Source organism: Oncorhynchus kisutch, unplaced genomic scaffold, assembly GCF_002021735.2.
Source record: "Oncorhynchus kisutch isolate 150728-3 unplaced genomic scaffold, Okis_V2 Okis03b-Okis08b_hom, whole genome shotgun sequence".
Taxonomy (NCBI): Eukaryota; Metazoa; Chordata; class Actinopteri; order Salmoniformes; family Salmonidae; genus Oncorhynchus; species Oncorhynchus kisutch.
This window is the reverse complement of record NW_022261980.1, coordinates 15376492-15399292: the sequence shown is the minus strand read 5'-3', so window position 1 is coordinate 15399292 and position 22801 is coordinate 15376492. Positions and strand designations below refer to the sequence as shown.

Here is a 22801-nt window from a genome sequence, read left to right as displayed (position 1 = left end):
TGGGGTTATCTAGATGGTTAGGTCTGTAGTGGGGTTATCTAGATGGTTAGGTCTGTAGTGGGGTTATCTAGATGGTTGGGTCTGTAGTGGGGTTATCTAGATGGTTAGGTCTGTAGTGAGGTCTGTAGTGGGGTTATCTAGATGGTCAGGTCTGTAGTGGGGTTATCTAGATGGTTAGGTCTGTAGTGGGGTTATCTAGATGGTTAGGTCTGTAGTGGGGTTATCTAGATGGTTAGGTCTGTAGTGAGGTTATCTAGATGGTTGGGTCTGTAGTGAGGTTATCTAGATGGTTGGGTCTGTAGTGAGGTTATCTAGATGGTTAGGTCTGTAGTGAGGTTATCTAGATGGTTAGGTCTGTAGTGAGGTTATCTAGATGGTTAGGTCTGTAGTGAGGTTATCTAGATGGTTAGGTCTGTAGTGTTCAGCAGCAGTACCTCTGTAGTGGGGTTATCTAGATGGTTAGGTCTGTAGTGGGGTTATCTAGATGGTTAGGTCTGTAGTGGGGTTATCTAGATGGTTGGGTCTGTAGTGAGGTTATCTAGATGGTTAGGTCTGTAGTGGGGTTATCTAGATGGTTGGGTCTGTAGTGAGGTTATCTAGATGGTTAGGTCTGTAGTGAGGTTATCTAGATGGTTAGGTCTGTAGTGTTCAGCAGCAGTACCTCTGTAGTGGGGTTATCTAGATGGTTAGGTCTGTAGTGGGGTTATCTAGATGGTTAGGTCTGTAGTGGGGTTATCTAGATGGTTAGGTCTGTAGTGGGGTTATCTAGATGGTTGGGTCTGTAGTGGGGTTATCTAGATGGTTAGGTCTGTAGTGGGGTTATCTAGATGGTTAGGTCTGTAGTGGGGTTATCTAGATGGTTGGGTCTGTAGTGGGGTTATCTAGATGGTTAGGTCTGTAGTGGGGTTATCTAGATGGTTAGGTCTGTAGTGGGGTTATCTAGATGGTTAGGTCTGTAGTGGGGTTATCTAGATGGTTAGGTCTGTAGTGGGGTTATCTAGATGGTTAGGTCTGTAGTGAGGTTATCTAGATGGGTAGGTCTGTAGTGGGGTCTGTAGTGGGGTTATCTAGATGGTTGGGTCTGTAGTGGGGTTATCTAGATGGTTAGGTCTGTAGTGGGGTTATCTAGATGGTTAGGTCTGTAGTGGGGTTATCTAGATGGTTAGGTCTGTAGTGGGGTTATCTAGATGGTTGGGTCTGTAGTGGGGTTATCTAGATGGTTAGGTCTGTAGTGGGGTTATCTAGATGGTTAGGTCTGTAGCGTTCAGCAGCAGTACCTCTGTAGTGGGGTCTGTAGTGGGGTTATCTAGATGGTTAGGTCTGTAGTGGGGTTATCTAGATGGTTGGGTCTGTAGTGGGGTTATCTAGATGGTTGGGTCTGTAGTGAGGTTATCTAGATGGTTAGGTCTGTAGTGGGGTTATCTAGATGGTTAGGTCTGTAGTGTTCAGCAGCAGTACCTCTGTAGTGGGGTTATCTAGATGGTTAGGTCTGTAGTGGGGTTATCTAGATGGTTAGGTCTGTAGTGAGGTTATCTAGATGGTTAGGTCTGTAGTGAGGTCTGTAGTGGGGTTATCTAGATGGTTAGGTCTGTAGTGGGGTTATCTAGATGGTTAGGTCTGTAGTGGGGTTATCTAGATGGTTGGGTCTGTAGCGTTCAGCAGCAGTACCTCTGTAGTGGGGTCTGTAGTGGGGTTATCTAGACGGTTGGGTCTGTAGCGTTCAGCAGCAGTACCTCTGTAGTGGGGTTATCTAGACGGTTGGGTCTGTAGTGTTCAGCAGCAGTACCTCTGTAGTGGGGTTATCTAGATGGTTGGGTCTGTAGCGTTCAGCAGCAGTACCTCTGTAGTGGGGTTATCTAGATGGTTGGGTCTGTAGCGTTCAGCAGCAGTACCTCTGTAGTGGGGTTATCTAGACGGTTGGGTCTGTAGTGTTCAGCAGCAGTACCTCTGTAGTGGGGTTATCTAGATGGTTGGGTCTGTAGTGGGGTTATCTAGATGGTGAGGTCTGTAGTGGGGTTATCTAGATGGTTAGGTCTGTAGTGGGGTTATCTAGATGGTTGGGTCTGTAGTGAGGTTATCTAGATGGTTAGGTCTGTAGTGGGGTTATCTAGATGGTTGGGTCTGTAGTGATGTTATCTAGATGGTTAGGTCTGTAGTGGGGTTATCTAGATGGTTAGGTCTGTAGTGAGGTCATCTAGATGGTTGGGTCTGTAGTGGGGTTATCTAGATGGTTAGGTCTGTAGTGTTCAGCAGCAGTACCTCTGTAGTGGGGTTATCTAGACGGTTAGGTCTGTAGTGAGGTTATCTAGATGGTTGGGTCTGTAGTGGGGTTATCTAGATGGTGAGGTCTGTAGTGGGGTTATCTAGATGGTTAGGTCTGTAGTGAGGTTATCTAGACGGTTAGGTCTGTAGTGAGGTTATCTAGATGGTTAGGTCTGTAGTGGGGTTATCTAGATGGTTAGGTCTGTAGTGAGGTCATCTAGATGGTTGGGTCTGTAGTGGGGTTATCTAGATGGTTAGGTCTGTAGTGTTCAGCAGCAGTACCTCTGTAGTGGGGTTATCTAGACGGTTAGGTCTGTAGTGAGGTCATCTAGATGGTGAGGTCTGTAGTGGGGTTATCTAGATGGTTAGGTCTGTAGTGAGGTTATCTAGATGGTTAGGTCTGTAGTGAGGTTATCTAGATGGTTGGGTCTGTAGTGAGGTTATCTAGATGGTTGGGTCTGTAGTGGGGTTATCTAGATGGTTGGGTCTGTAGTGTTCAGCAGCAGTACCTCTGTAGTGAGGTTATCTAGACGGTTAGGTCTGTAGCGTTCAGCAGCAGTACCTCTGTAGTGACTCTTGCCATTCCTTGGTGGTGTTGTGTTATAGGGAGCCGTTCAGGGACCTGAGGAGTTCGCTGAGGGCTTTGTGATCGGAGTACGCAGTCTACTGGGCCACACTGTCGGTAAGTGTGTGTGCGCCTGTGTGTGTGTGCGCCTGTGTGTGTGTGCGCCTGTGTGTGTGCGCTTGTGTGCATGTGCTTGTGTGTGTACTCTTGTGTGTTTACCACAGGATGTTGGTGGCACTTTAATTTGGGGAGGATGGGGCTCGTGGTGGACTGGAGCGGAATCAGTGGAATGGGATCAAATACATGGTTTCCATGGTTTCGATGCCGTTCTGGACGTCATTATGAGCCGTCCTCCCCTCAGCAGCCTGAGTATATCTGAATGTCTTCTCTCTCCTCCCCACCAGGTGGCGCTGCAGGCATGGTGTCCCGTATTACGGGGTCGGTGGGTAAAGGACTGGCTGCCATCACCATGGATAAAGAGTACCAGCAAAAAAGACGGGAGGAGATGAACAGACCACCCAGAGACTTTGGAGAGAGTCTGGCCAAGGGAGGCATGGGATTCTTTAAGGTACCACTGTGGTGCTCTGATCATTTAATAACAGACAGTCTTTAAGGTACCACTGTGGTGCTCTGATCATTAATAACACAGTCTTTAAGGTACCACTGTGGTGCTCTGATCATTAATAACACTGTCTTTAAGGTACCACTGTGGTGCTCTGATCATTTAATAACAGACAGTCTTTAAGGTAGTTCTCTGATCATTAATAACAGACAGTCTTTAAGGTACCACTGTGGTGCTCTGATCATTAATAACACTGTCTTTAAGGTACCACTGTGGTGCTCTGATCATTAATAACACTGTCTTTAAGGTACCACTGTGGTGCTCTGATCATTAATAACAGACAGTCTTTAAGGTACCACTGTAGTGCTCTGATCATTAATAACAGACAGTCTTAAATAACAGACAGTCTTTAAGGTACCACTGTGGTGCTCTGATCATTAATAACAGACAGTCTTTAAGGTACCACTGTGGTGCTCTGATCATTAATAACAGACAGTCTTTAAGGTACCACTGTGGTGCTCTGATCATTAATAACAGACAGTCTTAAATAACAGGCAGTCTTTAAGGGACCACTGTAGTTCTCTGATCATTAATAACAGACGGTCTTTAAGGGACCACTGTGGTGCTCTGATCATTAATAACAGACAGTCTTTAAGGTACCACTGTGGTGCTCTGATCATTAATAACAGACAGTCTTAAATAACAGGCAGTCTTTAAGGGACCACTGTAGTTCTCTGATCATTAATAACAGACGGTCTTTAAGGGACCACTGTGGTGCTCTGATCATTAATAACAGACAGTCTTTAAGGTACCACTGTAGTTCTCTGATCATTAATAACAGACAGTCTTTAAGGTACCACTGTGGTGCTCTGATCATTAATAACAGACAGTCTTAAATAACAGGCAGTCTTTAAGGGACCACTGTAGTTCTCTGATCATTAATAACAGACGGTCTTTAAGGTACCACTGTGGTGCTCTGATCATTAATAACACTGTCTTTAAGGTACCACTGTGGTGCTCTGATCATTAATAACACTGTCTTTAAGGTACCACTGTGGTGCTCTGATCATTAATAACAGACAGTCTTTAAGGTACCACTGTAGTGCTCTGATCATTAATAACAGACAGTCTTAAATAACAGACAGTCTTTAAGGTACCACTGTGGTGCTCTGATCATTAATAACAGACAGTCTTTAAGGTACCACTGTGGTGCTCTGATCATTAATAACAGACAGTCTTTAAGGTACCACTGTGGTGCTCTGATCATTAATAACAGACAGTCTTAAATAACAGGCAGTCTTTAAGGGACCACTGTAGTTCTCTGATCATTAATAACAGACGGTCTTTAAGGGACCACTGTGGTGCTCTGATCATTAATAACAGACAGTCTTTAAGGTACCACTGTGGTGCTCTGATCATTAATAACAGACAGTCTTAAATAACAGGCAGTCTTTAAGGGACCACTGTAGTTCTCTGATCATTAATAACAGACGGTCTTTAAGGGACCACTGTGGTGCTCTGATCATTAATAACAGACAGTCTTTAAGGTACCACTGTAGTTCTCTGATCATTAATAACAGACAGTCTTTAAGGTACCACTGTGGTGCTCTGATCATTAATAACAGACAGTCTTTAAGGTAGTTCTCTGATCATTTAATAACAGACACTTTATCCAGAGACCCTTAGTGAACCACTCAATTCCGATAAAAGTAATTCACATAGAAAATATACGAGGGGAATTGGGATTTCAGTTTACTTCTTCCTAAAACTGACTGAATTAACTTGGACTTGACCACAACCCTGCGAGGAACACATGTTCGTTTGTATGTCGCCCATGTGGGGGAAAACGCACCCGAAACTGTGGGGTTGAAAGCACATGTTCCAATATTGTCCTTGGTGATGAGTCAGGGGACTTTAAGGCCCTGTGTTGAATATTAAACCGATGATTCAACAACACATTACATGAGCAGCATCCCAAAAGCCCCCCCCCCCCCTATTCCCTATGTAGTGCACTACTTTTGACCAGGGCCTATAGGGCTATATAGAAACTAGGGTGCCATTTTGGGAAGCATCTGTGTGGTTGCCTACAGCACGACCTTGACATTATAGTACTAAAAGGTCATCATACTGCATGATGTGCATTTTAATGTAATGTTACAGACAGACTATAGGGGGAAACTGCTCATGTAAAGCCACCTCTATTGATACAGGACCTAAAGTAGGGTCGTCTACAGTAGGGTCGTCTACCTCTATTGATTCAGGACCTAAAGTAGGGTCGGCTACAGTAGGGTCGTCTACCTCTATTGATACAGGACCTAAAGTAGGGTCGTCTACCTCTATTGATTCAGGACCTAAAGTAGGGTCGTCTACAGTAGGGTCGTCTACCTCTATTGATACAGGACCTAAAGTAGGGTCGTCTACAGTAGGGTCGTCTGCCTCTATTGATACAGGACCTAAAGTAGGGTCGTCTACAGTAGGGTCGTCTACCTCTATTGATTCAGGACCTAAAGTAGGGTCGTCTACAGTAGGGTCGTCTACCTCTATTGATTCAGGACCTAAAGTAGGGTCGTCTACAGTAGGGTCGTCTACCTCTATTGATTCAGGACCTAAAGTAGGGTCGTCTACAGTAGGGTCGTCTACCTCTATTGATACAGGACCTAAAGTAGGGTCGTCTACCTCTATTGATACAGGACCTAAAGTAGGGTCGTCTACAGTAGGGTCGTCTACCTCTATTGATACAGGACCTAAAGTAGGGTCGTCTACAGTAGGGTCGTCTACCTCTATTGATGCAGGACCTAAAGTAGGGTCGTCTACAGTAGGGTCGTCTACCTCTATTGATACAGGACCTAAAGTAGGGTCGTCTACAGTAGGGTCGTCTGCCTCTATTGATGCAGGACCTAAAGTAGGGTCGTCTACAGTAGGGTCGTCTACCTCTATTGATACAGGACCTAAAGTAGGGTCGTCTACAGTAGGGTCGTCTACCTCTATTGATTCAGGACCTAAAGTAGGGTCGTCTACAGTAGGGTCGTCTACCTCTATTGATACAGGACCTAAAGTAGGGTCGTCTACAGTAGGGTCGTCTACCTCTATTGATACAGGACCTAAAGTAGGGTCGTCTACAGTAGGGCCGTCTACCTCTATTGATTCAGGACCTAAAGTAGGGTCGTCTACCTCTGTTGATTCAGGACCTAAAGTAGGGTCGTCTACAGTAGGGTCGTCTACCTCTATTGATACAGGACCTAAAGTAGGGTCGTCTACAGTAGGGTCGTCTACCTCTTGATGCAGGACCTAAAGTAGGGTCGTCTACCTCTGTTGATTCAGGACCTAAAGTAGGGTCGTCTACAGTAGGGTCGTCTACCTCTATTGATGCAGGACCTAAAGTAGGGTCATCTACCTCTATTGATTCAGGACCTAAAGTAGGGTCGTCTACCTCTATTGATACAGGACCTAAAGTAGGGTCGTCTACAGTAGGGTCGTCTACCTCTATTGATGCAGGACCTAAAGTAGGGTCGTCTACCTCTGTTGATTCAGGACCTAAAGTAGGGTAGTCTACCTCTTGATACAGGACCTAAAGTAGGGTCGTCTACCTCTATTGATACAGGACCTAAAGTAGGGTCGTCTACCTCTATTGATACAGGACCTAAAGTAGGGTCGTCTACCTCTATTGATTCAGGACCTAAAGTAGGGTCGTCTACCTCTGTTGATTCAGGACCTAAAGTAGGGTCGTCTACAGTAGGGTCGTCTACCTCTATTGATACAGGACCTAAAGTAGGGTCGTCTACAGTAGGGTCGTCTACCTCTATTGATGCAGGACCTAAAGTAGGGTTGTCTACCTCTGTTGATTCAGGACCTAAAGTAGGGTAGTCTACCTCTTGATACAGGACCTAAAGTAGGGTCGTCTACCTCTATTGATACAGGACCTAAAGTAGGGTCGTCTACAGTAGGGTCGTCTACCTCTATTGATTCAGGACCTAAAGTAGGGTCGTCTACCTCTATTGATTCAGGACCTAAAGTAGGGTCGTCTACAGTAGGGTTGTCTCCCTCTATTGATACAGGACCTAAAGTAGGGTCGTCTACAGTAGGGTCGTCTACCTCTATTGATTCAGGACCTAAAGTAGGGTCGTCGACAGTAGGGTCGTCTACCTCTATTGATTCAGGACCTAAAGTAGGGTCGTCTACAGTAGGGTCGTCTACCTCTATTGATGCAGGACCTAAAGTAGGGTCGTCTACCTCTGTTGATTCAGGACCTAAAGTAGGGTCGTCTACAGTAGGGTCGTCTACCTCTATTGATACAGGACCTAAAGTAGGGTCGTCTACAGTAGGGTCGTCTACCTCTATTGATTCAGGACCTAAAGTAGGGTCGTCTACAGTAGGGTCGTCTACCTCTATTGATTCAGGACCTAAAGTAGGGTCGTCTACAGTAGGGTCGTCTACCTCTATTGATACAGGACCTAAAGTAGGGTCGTCTACCTCTATTGATACAGGACCTAAAGTAGGGTCGTCTACAGTAGGGTCGTTTACCTCTATTGATGCAGGACCTAAAGTAGGGTCGTCTACCTCTGTTGATTCAGGACCTAAAGTAGGGTAGTCTACCTCTTGATACAGGACCTAAAGTAGGGTCGTCTACCTCTATTGATACAGGACCTAAAGTAGGGTCGTCTACCTCTATTGATTCAGGACCTAAAGTAGGGTCGTCTACCTCTATTGATGCAGGACCTAAAGTAGGGTCGTCTACAGTAGGGTCGTCTACCTCTATTGATGCAGGACCTAAAGTAGGGTCGTCTACCTCTGTTGATTCAGGACCTAAAGTAGGGTCGTCTACAGTAGGGTCGTCTACCTCTATTGATACAGGACCTAAAGTAGGGTCGTCTACAGTAGGGTCGTCTACCTCTATTGATTCAGGACCTAAAGTAGGGTCGTCTACAGTAGGGTCGTCTACCTCTATTGATTCAGGACCTAAAGTAGGGTCGTCTACAGTAGGGTCGTCTACCTCTATTGATACAGGACCTAAAGTAGGGTCGTCTACCTCTATTGATACAGGACCTAAAGTAGGGTCGTCTACAGTAGGGTCGTTTACCTCTATTGATGCAGGACCTAAAGTAGGGTCGTCTACCTCTGTTGATTCAGGACCTAAAGTAGGGTAGTCTACCTCTTGATACAGGACCTAAAGTAGGGTCGTCTACCTCTATTGATACAGGACCTAAAGTAGGGTCGTCTACCTCTATTGATGCAGGACCTAAAGTAGGGTCGTCTACCTCTGTTGATTCAGGACCTAAAGTAGGGTAGTCTACCTCTTGATACAGGACCTAAAGTAGGGTCGTCTACCTCTATTGATACAGGACCTAAAGTAGGGTCGTCTACCTCTATTGATTCAGGACCTAAAGTAGGGTCGTCTACCTCTATTGATACAGGACCTAAAGTAGGGTCGTCTACAGTAGGGTCGTCTACCTCTATTGATACAGGACCTAAAGTAGGGTCGTCTACCTCTATTGATACAGGACCTAAAGTAGGGTCGTCTACAGTAGGGTCGTTTACCTCTATTGATGCAGGACCTAAAGTAGGGTCGTCTACCTCTGTTGATTCAGGACCTAAAGTAGGGTAGTCTACCTCTTGATACAGGACCTAAAGTAGGGTCGTCTACCTCTATTGATACAGGACCTAAAGTAGGGTCGTCTACCTCTATTGATTCAGGACCTAAAGTAGGGTCGTCTACCTCTATTGATGCAGGACCTAAAGTAGGGTCGTCTACCTCTGTTGATTCAGGACCTAAAGTAGGGTAGTCTACCTCTTGATACAGGACCTAAAGTAGGGTCGTCTACCTCTATTGATACAGGACCTAAAGTAGGGTCGTCTACCTCTATTGATTCAGGACCTAAAGTAGGGTCGTCTACCTCTATTGATACAGGACCTAAAGTAGGGTCGTCTACAGTAGGGTCGTCTACCTCTATTGATACAGGACCTAAAGTAGGGTCGTCTACCTCTATTGATACAGGACCTAAAGTAGGGTCGTCTACAGTAGGGTCGTTTACCTCTATTGATGCAGGACCTAAAGTAGGGTCGTCTACCTCTGTTGATTCAGGACCTAAAGTAGGGTAGTCTACCTCTTGATACAGGACCTAAAGTAGGGTCGTCTACCTCTATTGATACAGGACCTAAAGTAGGGTCGTCTACCTCTATTGATTCAGGACCTAAAGTAGGGTCGTCTACCTCTATTGATGCAGGACCTAAAGTAGGGTCGTCTACCTCTGTTGATTCAGGACCTAAAGTAGGGTAGTCTACCTCTTGATACAGGACCTAAAGTAGGGTCGTCTACCTCTATTGATACAGGACCTAAAGTAGGGTCGTCTACCTCTATTGATACAGGACCTAAAGTAGGGTCGTCTACAGTAGGGTCGTCTACCTCTATTGATTCAGGACCTAAAGTAGGGTCGTCTACCTCTGTTGATTCAGGACCTAAAGTAGGGTCGTCTACAGTAGGGTCGTCTACCTCTATTGATACAGGACCTAAAGTAGGGTCGTCTACAGTAGGGTCGTCTACCTCTATTGATGCAGGACCTAAAGTAGGGTCGTCTACCTCTGTTGATTCAGGACCTAAAGTAGGGTAGTCTACCTCTTGATACAGGACCTAAAGTAGGGTCGTCTACCTCTATTGATACAGGACCTAAAGTAGGGTCGTCTACAGTAGGGTCGTCTACCTCTATTGATGCAGGACCTAAAGTAGGGTCGTCTACAGTAGGGTCGTCTACCTCTATTGATACAGGACCTAAAGTAGGGTCGTCTACAGTAGGGTCGTCTGCCTCTATTGATGCAGGACCTAAAGTAGGGTCGTCTACAGTAGGGTCGTCTACCTCTATTGATACAGGACCTAAAGTAGGGTCGTCTACAGTAGGGTCGTCTACCTCTATTGATTCAGGACCTAAAGTAGGGTCGTCTACAGTAGGGTCGTCTACCTCTATTGATACAGGACCTAAAGTAGGGTCGTCTACAGTAGGGTCGTCTACCTCTATTGATACAGGACCTAAAGTAGGGTCGTCTACAGTAGGGCCGTCTACCTCTATTGATTCAGGACCTAAAGTAGGGTCGTCTACCTCTGTTGATTCAGGACCTAAAGTAGGGTCGTCTACAGTAGGGTCGTCTACCTCTATTGATACAGGACCTAAAGTAGGGTCGTCTACAGTAGGGTCGTCTACCTCTTGATGCAGGACCTAAAGTAGGGTCGTCTACCTCTGTTGATTCAGGACCTAAAGTAGGGTCGTCTACAGTAGGGTCGTCTACCTCTATTGATACAGGACCTAAAGTAGGGTCGTCTACAGTAGGGTCGTCTACCTCTATTGATGCAGGACCTAAAGTAGGGTCGTCTACCTCTGTTGATTCAGGACCTAAAGTAGGGTAGTCTACCTCTTGATACAGGACCTAAAGTAGGGTCGTCTACCTCTATTGATACAGGACCTAAAGTAGGGTCATCTACCTCTATTGATTCAGGACCTAAAGTAGGGTCGTCTACCTCTATTGATACAGGACCTAAAGTAGGGTCGTCTACAGTAGGGTCGTCTACCTCTATTGATGCAGGACCTAAAGTAGGGTCGTCTACCTCTGTTGATTCAGGACCTAAAGTAGGGTAGTCTACCTCTTGATACAGGACCTAAAGTAGGGTCGTCTACCTCTATTGATACAGGACCTAAAGTAGGGTCGTCTACCTCTATTGATTCAGGACCTAAAGTAGGGTCGTCTACCTCTATTGATACAGGACCTAAAGTAGGGTCGTCTACAGTAGGGTCGTCTACCTCTATTGATTCAGGACCTAAAGTAGGGTCGTCTACCTCTGTTGATTCAGGACCTAAAGTAGGGTCGTCTACAGTAGGGTCGTCTACCTCTATTGATACAGGACCTAAAGTAGGGTCGTCTACAGTAGGGTCGTCTACCTCTATTGATGCAGGACCTAAAGTAGGGTCGTCTACCTCTGTTGATTCAGGACCTAAAGTAGGGTAGTCTACCTCTTGATACAGGACCTAAAGTAGGGTCGTCTACCTCTATTGATACAGGACCTAAAGTAGGGTCGTCTACAGTAGGGTCGTCTACCTCTATTGATTCAGGACCTAAAGTAGGGTCGTCTACCTCTATTGATTCAGGACCTAAAGTAGGGTCGTCTACAGTAGGGTTGTCTCCCTCTATTGATACAGGACCTAAAGTAGGGTCGTCTACAGTAGGGTCGTCTACCTCTATTGATTCAGGACCTAAAGTAGGGTCGTCTACAGTAGGGTCGTCTACCTCTATTGATACAGGACCTAAAGTAGGGTCGTCTCCCTCTATTGATACAGGACCTAAAGTAGGGTCGTCTACAGTAGGGTCATCTACAGTAGGGTCGTCTACCTCTATTGATACAGGACCTAAAGTAGGGTAGTCTACCTCTTGATTCAGGACCTAAAGTAGGGTCGTCTACAGTAGGGTCGTCTACCTCTATTGATTCAGGACCTAAAGTAGGGTCGTCTACCTCTATTGATTCAGGACCTAAAGTAGGGTCGTCTACCTCTATTGATACAGGACCTAAAGTAGGGTCGTCTACCTCCTATTGATTCAGGACCTAAAGTAGGGTCGTCTACAGTAGGGTCGTCTACCTCTGTTGATTCAGGACCTAAAGTAGGGTCGTTACTTGTCTTGATAAGGCCAAGGTTTTCAAAACACAACAACAAATTAACCCTCTTCATTCAGGACAATTTCATGTTAAATGTAATTTCCTCCCGGACAGAGTGGTTTTCAAGAGGTTGTTCTCTCCTGTTAGTCTTGAATAGACCTTTGTGTTGGATACAATGGAGCCCTGACGGTCCTCTCTCCTCTCTGTCTCGCTCTCTGTCTCTCTCACTCTCTCTCTGTCTCTCTCTCTCTCTCTCTCTGTCTCTCTCTCTGTCTCTCTCTGTAGGGGGTCGTTGGTGGGGTAACAGGCATCGTCACCAAACCTGTGGAAGGTATGTTTATTCGCAACGCTCTGACCTGTTGCTGAACTCTTCTTCTTCTCCCATCAATCATAAATGTTCAATACATATTTCCTTTCCAATTTTGTGTGGAAACAGAAGTTTCTCTCGACCCTTCAAGGATTTGGAGAACATATAGAATGTACACTGAGTGGACAAAACATTATGAACACCTGCTCTTTCCGTGACACAGACTGACCAGGTGAATCCAGGTGAAAGCTATGATCCCTTATTGATGTCACCTGTTTGTTAAATCCACTTCAATCAGTGTAGATGAAGGGGAGGAGTCAGATTAAAGAGACATGACATTTTTATGTGTCATTCAGAGGGTGAATGGGCAAGAACAGGGTATGGTAGTAGGTGCCAGGCGCACCTGTTTGTGTCAAGAACTGCAACGCTGCTGGGTTTTTCACTCTCAACAGTTTCTCGTGTGTATCAAGAATGTTCCACCACCCAAAGGACATCCAGCCAACTTGACACAACTGTGGGAAGCATTGGAGTCAACATGAACCAGCATCCCTGTGGAACGCTTTCAACACCTTGTAGATCTGATTTGAGTTAAGATCTCAAACAGCCGTCGCCAACGGCGACAGCTGGTCTTACTGGGGTCCGACACTTAACGCAAAATACATTACAGACAAGAGACTTTACAATTGACATACAGTCGCAGTCTGGGAATGTTTTCAGACACATTGACTGTTTCCACATGTTGTTATGTTACAGACTTGTTCTAAAATGGATTCAATTTGGGGGGGGGGGGGGTTCTTGCCCTCGTCAATCAACACACAATGACGTCACAATACCGCATAATGACGTCACAATACCGCATAATGACGTCACAATACCGCAACATGACATCACAGTACCGCATCATGACAAAGCAAAAACAGGTTGTTGGAAATGTTTTGAAATCGTATGCTCCACAGACCAACAAATATTTTAATATCATCCACATAAGAGTCACAGCAAAATATTTAGTATGATTTCTTCTACATTATTTTAGGCCCAGCTTTTGGAACTTTGTCTTTCCTGTATATAGCCACTATATTGTGATCACTGCATCCAATGGGTACGGACACAGCTTTAGAACAAAGTTCTACAGTATTAGTAAAAATGTGATCGATACATGTGGATGATCTTGTTCCTGTCGTGTTTGTAAACACCCTGGTAGGTTGATTAATAACCTGAACCAGATTACAGACACTGGTTACAGTGAGAAGCTTCCTGTTGAGTGGGTTGATTAATAACCTGAACCAGATTACAGACACTGGTTACAGTGAGAAGCTTCCTGTTGAGTGGGTTGATTAATAACCTGAACCAGATTACAGACACTGGTTACAGTGAGAAGCTTCCTGTTGAGTGGACAGCTTGATGAAAACCAGTCAATATTCAGGTCCCCAAAAAGTAGACCTCTCTGTTTACATCACGTACACTATCAAGCATTTCACACATTATATTTAGATACTGACAGTTCGCACTTGGTGGCCTATAGCAACACCCCACTTGGTGGCCTATAGCAGCACCCCACTTGGTGGCCTATAGCAGCACCCCACTTGGTGGCCTATAGCAGCACCCCACTTGGTGGCCTATAGCAACACCCCACTTGGTGGCCTATAGCAACACCCCACTTGGTGGCCTATAGCAACACCCCACTTGGTGGCCTATAGCAACACCCCACTTGGTGGCCTATAGCAACACCCCACTTGGTGGCCTATAGCAACACCCCACTTGGTGGCCTATAGCAACACCCCACTTGGTGGCCTATAGCAACACCCCACTTGGTGGCCTATAGCAACACCCCACTTGGTGGCCTATAGCAACACCCCACTTGGTGGCCTATAGCAACACCCCACTTGGTGGCCTATAGCAACACCCCACTTGGTGGCCTATAGCAACACCCCACTTGGTGGCCTATAGCAACACCCCACTTGGTGGCCTATAGCAACACCCCACTTCACTTGGTGGCCTATAGCAACACCCCACTTGGTGGCCTATAGCAACACCCCACTTGGTGGCCTATAGCAACACCCCACTTGGTGGCCTATAGCAACACCCCACTTGGTGGCCTATAGCAACACCCCACTTGGTGGCCTATAGCAACACCCCACTTGGTGGCCTATAGCAACACCCCACTTGGTGGCCTATAGCAACACCCCACTTGGTGGCCTATAGCAACACCCCACTTGGTGGCCTATAGCAACACCCCACTTGGTGGCCTATAGCAACACCCCACTTGGTGGCTTATAGCAGCACCCCACTTGGTGGCCTATAGCAGCACCCCACTTGGTGGCCTATAGCAACACCCCACTTGGTGGCCTATAGCAGCACCCCACTTGGTGGCCTATAGCAACACCCCACTTGGTGGCCTATAGCAGCACCCCACTTGGTGGCCTATAGCAGCACCCCACTTGGTGGCCTATAGCAGCACCCCACTTGGTGGCCTATAGCAGCACCCCACTTGGTGGCCTATAGTAGCACCCCACTTGGTGGCCTATAGTAGCACCCCACTTGGTGGCCTATAGTAGCACCCCACTTGGTGGCCTATAGTAGCACCCCACTTGGTGGCCTATAGTAGCACCCCACTTGGTGGCCTATAGTAGCACCCCACTTGGTGGCCTATAGCAGCACCCCACTTGGTGGCCTATAGCAACACCCCACTTGGTGGCCTATAGCAACACCCCACTTGGTGGCCTATAGCAGCACCCCACTTGGTGGCCTATAGCAGCACCCCACTTGGTGGCCTATAGCAGCACCCCACTTGGTGGCCTATAGCAACACCCCACTTGGTGGCCTATAGCAACACCCCACTTGGTGGCCTATAGCAACACCCCACTTGGTGGCCTATAGCAACACCCCACTTGGTGGCCTATAGCAACACCCCACTTGGTGGCCTATAGCAGCACCCCACTTGGTGGCCTATAGCAGCACCCCACTTGGTGGCCTATAGCAACACCCCACTTGGTGGCCTATAGCAACCACAACACTTCAATAACACTTGACCTAAGATCTTCTCTAAGTATTACGGGGGGGGGGGGGGGGTGTGCAACTCAATATTAGGAAGGTGTTCTTAATGTTTTGTACGCTCAGCGTATGTTGAACATGTCATTACTATATTTCCAGTGTGTAGTTGGTTTTGTGCGTTAAACTTTTCTAACTTTTCTCTAACTCTTGATTGATTCTCTGTCTCTCTATCGCCCCCCTCAGGGGCCAAGAAGGAGGGAGCGGCGGGGTTCTTCAAGGGCATAGGGAAGGGTCTGGTGGGGGTGGTGGCCAGGCCGACAGGGGGCATCGTAGACATGGCCTCCAGCACCTTCCAAGGCATACAGAGGTTAGTAGAGACATACAGGACACTACAGAGGTTAGTAGAGAGACACAGGACACTACAGAGGTTAGTAGAGACAAATACAGGACACTGCAGAGGTTAGTAGAGACACAGGACACTACAGAGGTTAGTAGACACAGGACATTACAGAGGTTAGTAGAGGCAGGACACTACAGGGGTTAGTAGAGACGGGACACTACAGGGGTTAGTAGAGGAGGGACACTACAGAGGTTAGTAGAGACGGGACACTACAGGGGTTAGTGGAGGCGGGACACTACAGGGGTTAGTGGAGGCGGGACACTACAGGGGTTAGTGGAGGCGGGACACTACAGGGGTTAGTGGAGACGGGACACTACAGGGGTTAGGAGAGACGGGACACTACAGGGGTTAGTAGAGAAGGGACACTACAGGGGTTAGTAGAGGAGGGACACTACAGGGGTTAGTAGAGACGGGACACTACAGGGGTTAGTAGAGACGGGACACTACAGAGGTTAGTAGAGATGGGACACTACAGAGGTTAGTAGAGGAGGGACACTACAGGGGTTAGTGGAGGCGGGACACTACAGGGGTTAGTGGAGGCGGGACACTACAGGGGTTAGTGGAGGCGGGACACTACAGGGGTTAGTGGAGGCGGGACACTACAGGGGTTAGTGGAGGCGGGACACTACAGGGGTTAGTGGAGGCGGGACATTACACAGGTTAGTAGAGACGGGACACTACAGAGCAACATCCCACAAAACTATAGCAACATCCCACTTGGTGTCCTGTGTCCTGTGTTGTTGTGATTTTATATGGTTAGTAGAGGAGTGACACTACAGAGGTTAGTAGAGACACAGGACACTACAGGGGTTAGTAGAGACACAGGACACTACAGGGGTTAGTAGAGGAGGGACACTACAGGGGTTAGTAGAGGAGGGACACTACAGGGGTTAGTAGAGACGGGACACTACAGGGGTTAGTAGAGGAGGGACACTACAGGGGTTAGTAGAGGAGGGACACTACAGGGGTTAGTAGAGACACAGGACACTACAGGGGTTAGTAGAGACACAGGACACTACAGGGGTTAGTAGAGGAGGGACACTACAGGGGTTAGTAGAGGAGGGACACTACAGGGGTTAGTAGAGACGGGACACTACAGGGGTTAGTAGAGGAGGGACACTACAGGGGTTAGTAGAGGAGGGACACTACAGGGGTTAGTAGAGACAGGACACTACAGGGGTTAGTAGAGACACAGGATACTACAGGGGTTAGTAGAGGAGGGACACTACAGGGGTTAGTAGAGGAGGGACACTACAGAGGTTAGTAGAGACACAGGACACTACAGGGGTTAGTAGAGACACAGGACACTACAGAGGTTAGTAGAGACACAGGACACTACAGAGGTTAGTAGATACAGGACACTACAGAGGTTAGTAGAGACACAGGACACTAGAGGTTAGTAGAGACACAGGACACTAGAGGTTAGTAGAGACACAGGACACTACAGATGTTAGTAGAGACGGGACACTACAGGGGTTAGTAGAGAAGGGACACTACAGGGGTTAGTAGAGACAGGACACTACATGGGTTAGTAGAGACAGGACACTACATGGGTTAGTAGAGACGGGACACTACAGAGGTTAGTAGAGACGGGACACTACAGGGGTTAGTAGAGACGGGACACTACAGGGGTTAGTAGAGGAGAGACACTACAGGGGTTAGTAGAGGAGGGACACTACAGGGGTTAGTAGAGGAGGGACACTACAGGGGTTAGTAGAGACACAGGACACTACAGGGGTTAGTGGAGGAGGGACACTACAGGGGTTAGTAGAGGAGGGACACTACAGGGGTTAGTAGAGGAGGGACACTACAGGGGTTAGTAGAGGAGGGACACTACAGGGGTTAGTAGAGGAGGGACACTACAGGGGTTAGTAGAGGAGGGACACTACAGGGGTTAGTAGAGACGGGACACTACAGGGGTTAGTAGAGGAGGGACACTACAGGGGTTAGTAGAGACACAGGACACTACAGGGGTTAGTAGAGACACAGGACACTACAGGGGTTAGGAGAGACACAGGACACTACAGGGGTTAGTAGAGACACAGGATACTACAGGGGTTAGTAGAGGAGGGACACTACAGGGGTTAGTAGAGACGGGACACTACAGGGGTTAGTAGAGGCGGGACACTACAGGGGTTAGTAGAGGCGGGACACTACAGGGGTTAGTAGAGGCGGGACACTACGGGGGTTAGGAGAGACGGGACACTACAGGGGTTAGTAGAGGGACACTACAGGGGTTAGTAGAGGAGGGACACTACAGAGGTTAGTAGAGGAGGGACACTACAGGGGTTAGGAGAAACGGGACACTACAGATGTTAGGAGAGACGGGACACTACAGAGGTTAGGAGAGATGGGACACTACAGGGGTTAGTAGAGACACAGGACACTACAGGGGTTAGTAGAGGAGGGACACTACAGGGGTTAGTAGAGGAGGGACACTACAGGGGTTAGTAGAGGAGGGACACTACAGGGGTTAGTAGAGGAGGGACACTACAGGGGTTAGTAGAGGAGGGACACTACAGGGGTTAGTAGAGGAGGGACACTACAGGGGTTAGTAGAGGAGGGACACTACAGGGGTTAGTAGAGACACAGGACACTACAGGGGTTAGTAGAGGAGGGACACTACAGGGGTTAGTAGAGACACAGGACACTACAGGGGTTAGTAGAGGAGGGACACTACAGGGGTTAGTAGAGAAGGGACACTACAGAGGTTAGTAGAGACACAGAACACTACAGGGGTTAGGAGAGACACAGGACACTACAGGGGTTAGTAGAGATACAGGACACTACAGAGGTTAGAGACACAGAACACTACAGGGGTTAGAGACACAGGACACTACAGGGGTTAGAGACACAGGACACTACAGGGGTTAGTAGAGGAGGGACACTACAGAGGTTAGTAGAGACACAGGACACTACAGGGGTTAGTAGAGACACAGGACACTACAGAGGTTAGTAGAGGGACACTACAGGGGTTAGTAGAGGAGGGACACTACAGAGGTTAGTAGAGGCACAGGACACTACAGGGGTTAGTAGAGGAGGGACACTACAGAGGTTAGTAGAGACACAGGACACTACAGGGGTTAGTAGAGGCGGGACACTACAGGGGTTAGTAGAGGCAGGACACTACAGGGGTTAGTAGAGGAGGGACACTACAGGGGTTAGTAGAGACAGGACACTACGGGTTAGTAGAGGAGGGACACTACAGGGGTTAGTAGAGGAGGGACACTACAGGGGTTAGTAGAGACAGGACACTACAGGGGTTAGTAGAGGCAGGACACTACAGGGGTTAGTAGAGGAGGGACACTACAGGGGTTAGTAGAGACAGGACACTACAGGGGTTAGTAGAGGCAGGACACTACAGGGGTTAGTAGAGACGGGACACTACAGGGGTTAGTAGAGACGGGACACTACAGGGGTTAGTAGAGGAGGGACACTACAGGGGTTAGTAGAGGAGGGACACTACAGGGGTTAGTAGAGGAGGGACACTACAGGGGTTAGTAGAGGAGGGACACTACAGGGGTTAGTAGAGACACATGACACTACAGGGGTTAGTAGAGACACAGAACACTACAGGGGTTAGAGACACAGGACACTACAGGGGTTAGTAGAGGAGGGACACTACAGAAGTTAGTAGAGACACAGGACACTACATGGGTTAGTAGAGACACAGGACACTACAGAGGTTAGTAGAGGAGGGACACTACAGGGGTTAGTAGAGGAGGGACACTACAGAGGTTAGTAGAGACACAGGACACTACAGGGGTTAGTAGAGACGGGACACTACAGGGGTTTGTAGAGGAGGGACACTACAGGGGTTAGTAGAGACGGGACACTACAGGGGTTAGTAGAGGAGGGACACTACATGGGTTAGTAGAGACGGGACACTACAGGGGTTAGTAGAGACGGGACACTACAGGGGTTAGTAGAGACGGGACACTACAGGGGTTAGTAGAGGCGGGACACTACAGAGGTTAGTAGAGGAGGGACACTACAGGGGTTTGTAGAGACGGGACACTACAGGGGTTAGTAGAGGAGGGACACTACAGGGGTTAGTAGAGGAGGGACACTACAGGGGTTAGTAGAGGAGGGACACTACAGGGGTTAGGAGAGGAGGGACACTACAGGGGTTAGTAGAGGCACAGGACACTACAGGGGTTAGTAGAGGAGGGACACTACAGGGGTTAGTAGAGACGGGACACTACAGGGGTTAGGAGAGGCGGGACACTACAGGGGTTAGTAGAGACACAGGACACTACAGGGGTTAGTAGAGGAGGGACACTACAGGGGTTAGTAGAGACGGGACACTACATGGGTTAGTAGAGACACAGGACACTACAGGGGATAGGAGAGACGGGACACTACAGGGGTTAGGAGAGACACAGGACACTACAGGGGTTAGTAGAGGAGGGACACTACAGGGGTTAGGAGAGACGGGACACTACAGGGGTTAGTAGAGACGGGACACTACAGGGGTTAGTAGAGGCGGGACACTACAGGGGTTAGTAGAGAAGGGACACTACAGGGGTTAGTAGAGGAGGGACACTACAGGGGTTAGTAGAGGCGGGACACTACAGAGGTTAGTAGAGGAGGGACACTACAGGGGTTAGTAGAGGAGGGACACTACAGGGGTTAGTAGAGGCGGGACACTACAGGGGTTAGTAGAGGCGGGACACTACAGGGGTTAGTAGAGGAGGGACACTACAGGGGTTAGTAGAGGAGGGACACTACAGGGGTTAGTAGAGACGGGACACTACAGGGGTTAGTAGAGACACGGGACACTACAGGGGTTAGTAGAGGAGGGACACTACAGGGGTTAGTAGAGGAGGGACACTACAGGGGTTAGTAGAGGAGGGACACTACAGGGGTTAGTAGAGGCGGGACACTACAGGGGTTAGTAGAGGCGGGACACTACAGGGGTTAGGAGAGGAGGGACACTACAGGGGTTAGTAGAGACGGGACACTACAGGGGTTAGTAGAGACGGGACACTACAGGGGTTAGTAGAGACGGGACACTACAGGGGTTAGTAGAGGAGGGACACTACAGGGGTTAGTAGAGACGGGACACTACAGGGGTTAGTAGAGGAGGGACACTACAGGGGTTAGTAGAGGAGGGACACTACAGGGGTTAGGAGAGACGGGACACTACAGGGGTTAGTAGAGGAGGGACACTACAGGGGTTAGTAGAGAGACAGGACACTACAGGGGTTAGTAGAGACACAGGACACTACAGGGGTTAGGAGAGACACAGGACACTACAGGGGTTAGTAGAGACACAGGATACTACAGGGGTTAGTAGAGGAGGGACACTACAGGGGTTAGTAGAGACGGGACACTACAGGGGTTAGTAGAGACGGGACACTACAGGGGTTAGTAGAGGCGGGACACTACAGGGGTTAGTAGAGGCGGGACACTACAGGGGTTAGTAGAGGCGGGACACTACGGGGGTTAGGAGAGACGGGACACTACAGGGGTTAGTAGAGGGACACTACAGGGGTTAGTAGAGGAGGGACACTACAGGTTAGTAGAGGAGGGACACTACAGGGGTTAGGAGAAACGGGACACTACATATGTTAGGAGAGACGGGACACTACAGAGGTTAGGAGAGATGGGACACTACAGGGGTTAGTAGAGACACAGGACACTACAGGGGTTAGTAGAGGAGGGACACTACAGGGGTTAGTAGAAACGGGACACTACAGGGGTTAGTAGAGGAGGGACACTACAGGGGTTAGTAGAGGAGGGACACTACAGGGGTTAGTAGAGGAGGGACACTACAGGGGTTAGTAGAGGAGGGACACTACAGGGGTTAGTAGAGGAGGGACACTACAGGGGTTAGTAGAGACACAGGACACTACAGGGGTTAGTAGAGGAGGGACACTACAGGGGTTAGTAGAGACACAGGACACTACAGGGGTTAGTAGAGGAGGGACACTACAGGGGTTAGTAGAGAAGGGACACTACAGAGGTTAGTAGAGACACAGAACACTACAGGGGTTAGGAGAGACACAGGACACTACAGGGGTTAGTAGAGATACAGGACACTACAGAGGTTAGAGACACAGAACACTACAGGGGTTAGAGACACAGGACACTACAGGGGTTAGAGACACAGGACACTACAGGGGTTAGTAGAGGAGGGACACTACAGAGGTTAGTAGAGACACAGGACACTACAGGGGTTAGTAGAGACACAGGACACTACAGAGGTTAGTAGAGGGACACTACAGGGGTTAGTAGAGGAGGGACACTACAGAGGTTAGTAGAGGCACAGGACACTACAGGGGTTAGTAGAGGAGGGACACTACAGAGGTTAGTAGAGACACAGGACACTACAGGGGTTAGTAGAGGTGGGACACTACAGGGGTTAGTAGAGGCAGGACACTACAGGGGTTAGTAGAGGAGGGACACTACAGGGGTTAGTAGAGACAGGACACTACGGGTTAGTAGAGGAGGGACACTACAGGGGTTAGTAGAGACAGGACACTACATGGGTTAATAGAGGCAGGACACTACAGGGGTTAGTAGAGGAGGGACACTACAGGGGTTAGTAGAGACAGGACACTACAGGGGTTAGTAGAGGCAGGACACTACAGGGGTTAGTAGAGGCAGGACACTACAGGGGTTAGTAGAGACGGGACACTACAGGGGTTAGTAGAGACGGGACACTACAGGGGTTAGTAGAGGAGGGACACTACAGGGGTTAGTAGAGGAGGGACACTACAGGGGTTAGTAGAGGAGGGACACTACAGGGGTTAGTAGAGACACATGACACTACAGGGGTTAGTAGAGACACAGAACACTACAGGGGTTAGAGACACAGGACACTACAGGGGTTAGTAGAGGAGGGACACTACAGAAGTTAGTAGAGACACAGGACACTACATGGGTTAGTAGAGACACAGGACACTACAGAGGTTAGTAGAGGAGGGACACTACAGGGGTTAGTAGAGGAGGGACACTACAGAGGTTAGTAGAGACACAGGACACTACAGGGGTTAGTAGAGACGGGACACTACAGGGGTTTGTAGAGGAGGGACACTACAGGGGTTAGTAGAGACGGGACACTACAGGGGTTAGTA

General features: G+C 48.3%; 1 protein-coding gene across 1 annotated transcript in view; it reads left to right on the top strand.

Annotated features, from left to right (window-relative positions):
* The window catches only part of LOC109876910 (vacuolar protein sorting-associated protein 13C-like), a 225678-nt gene that overhangs the window by 188147 nt on the left and 14730 nt on the right, over positions 1-22801 (top strand). Inside the window, 4 exon segments of the mRNA XM_031812890.1 lie at positions 2869-2944; positions 3232-3395; positions 12307-12352; positions 15563-15686. Coding sequence (XP_031668750.1) covers positions 2869-2944; positions 3232-3395; positions 12307-12352; positions 15563-15686 — 410 coding nt within the window.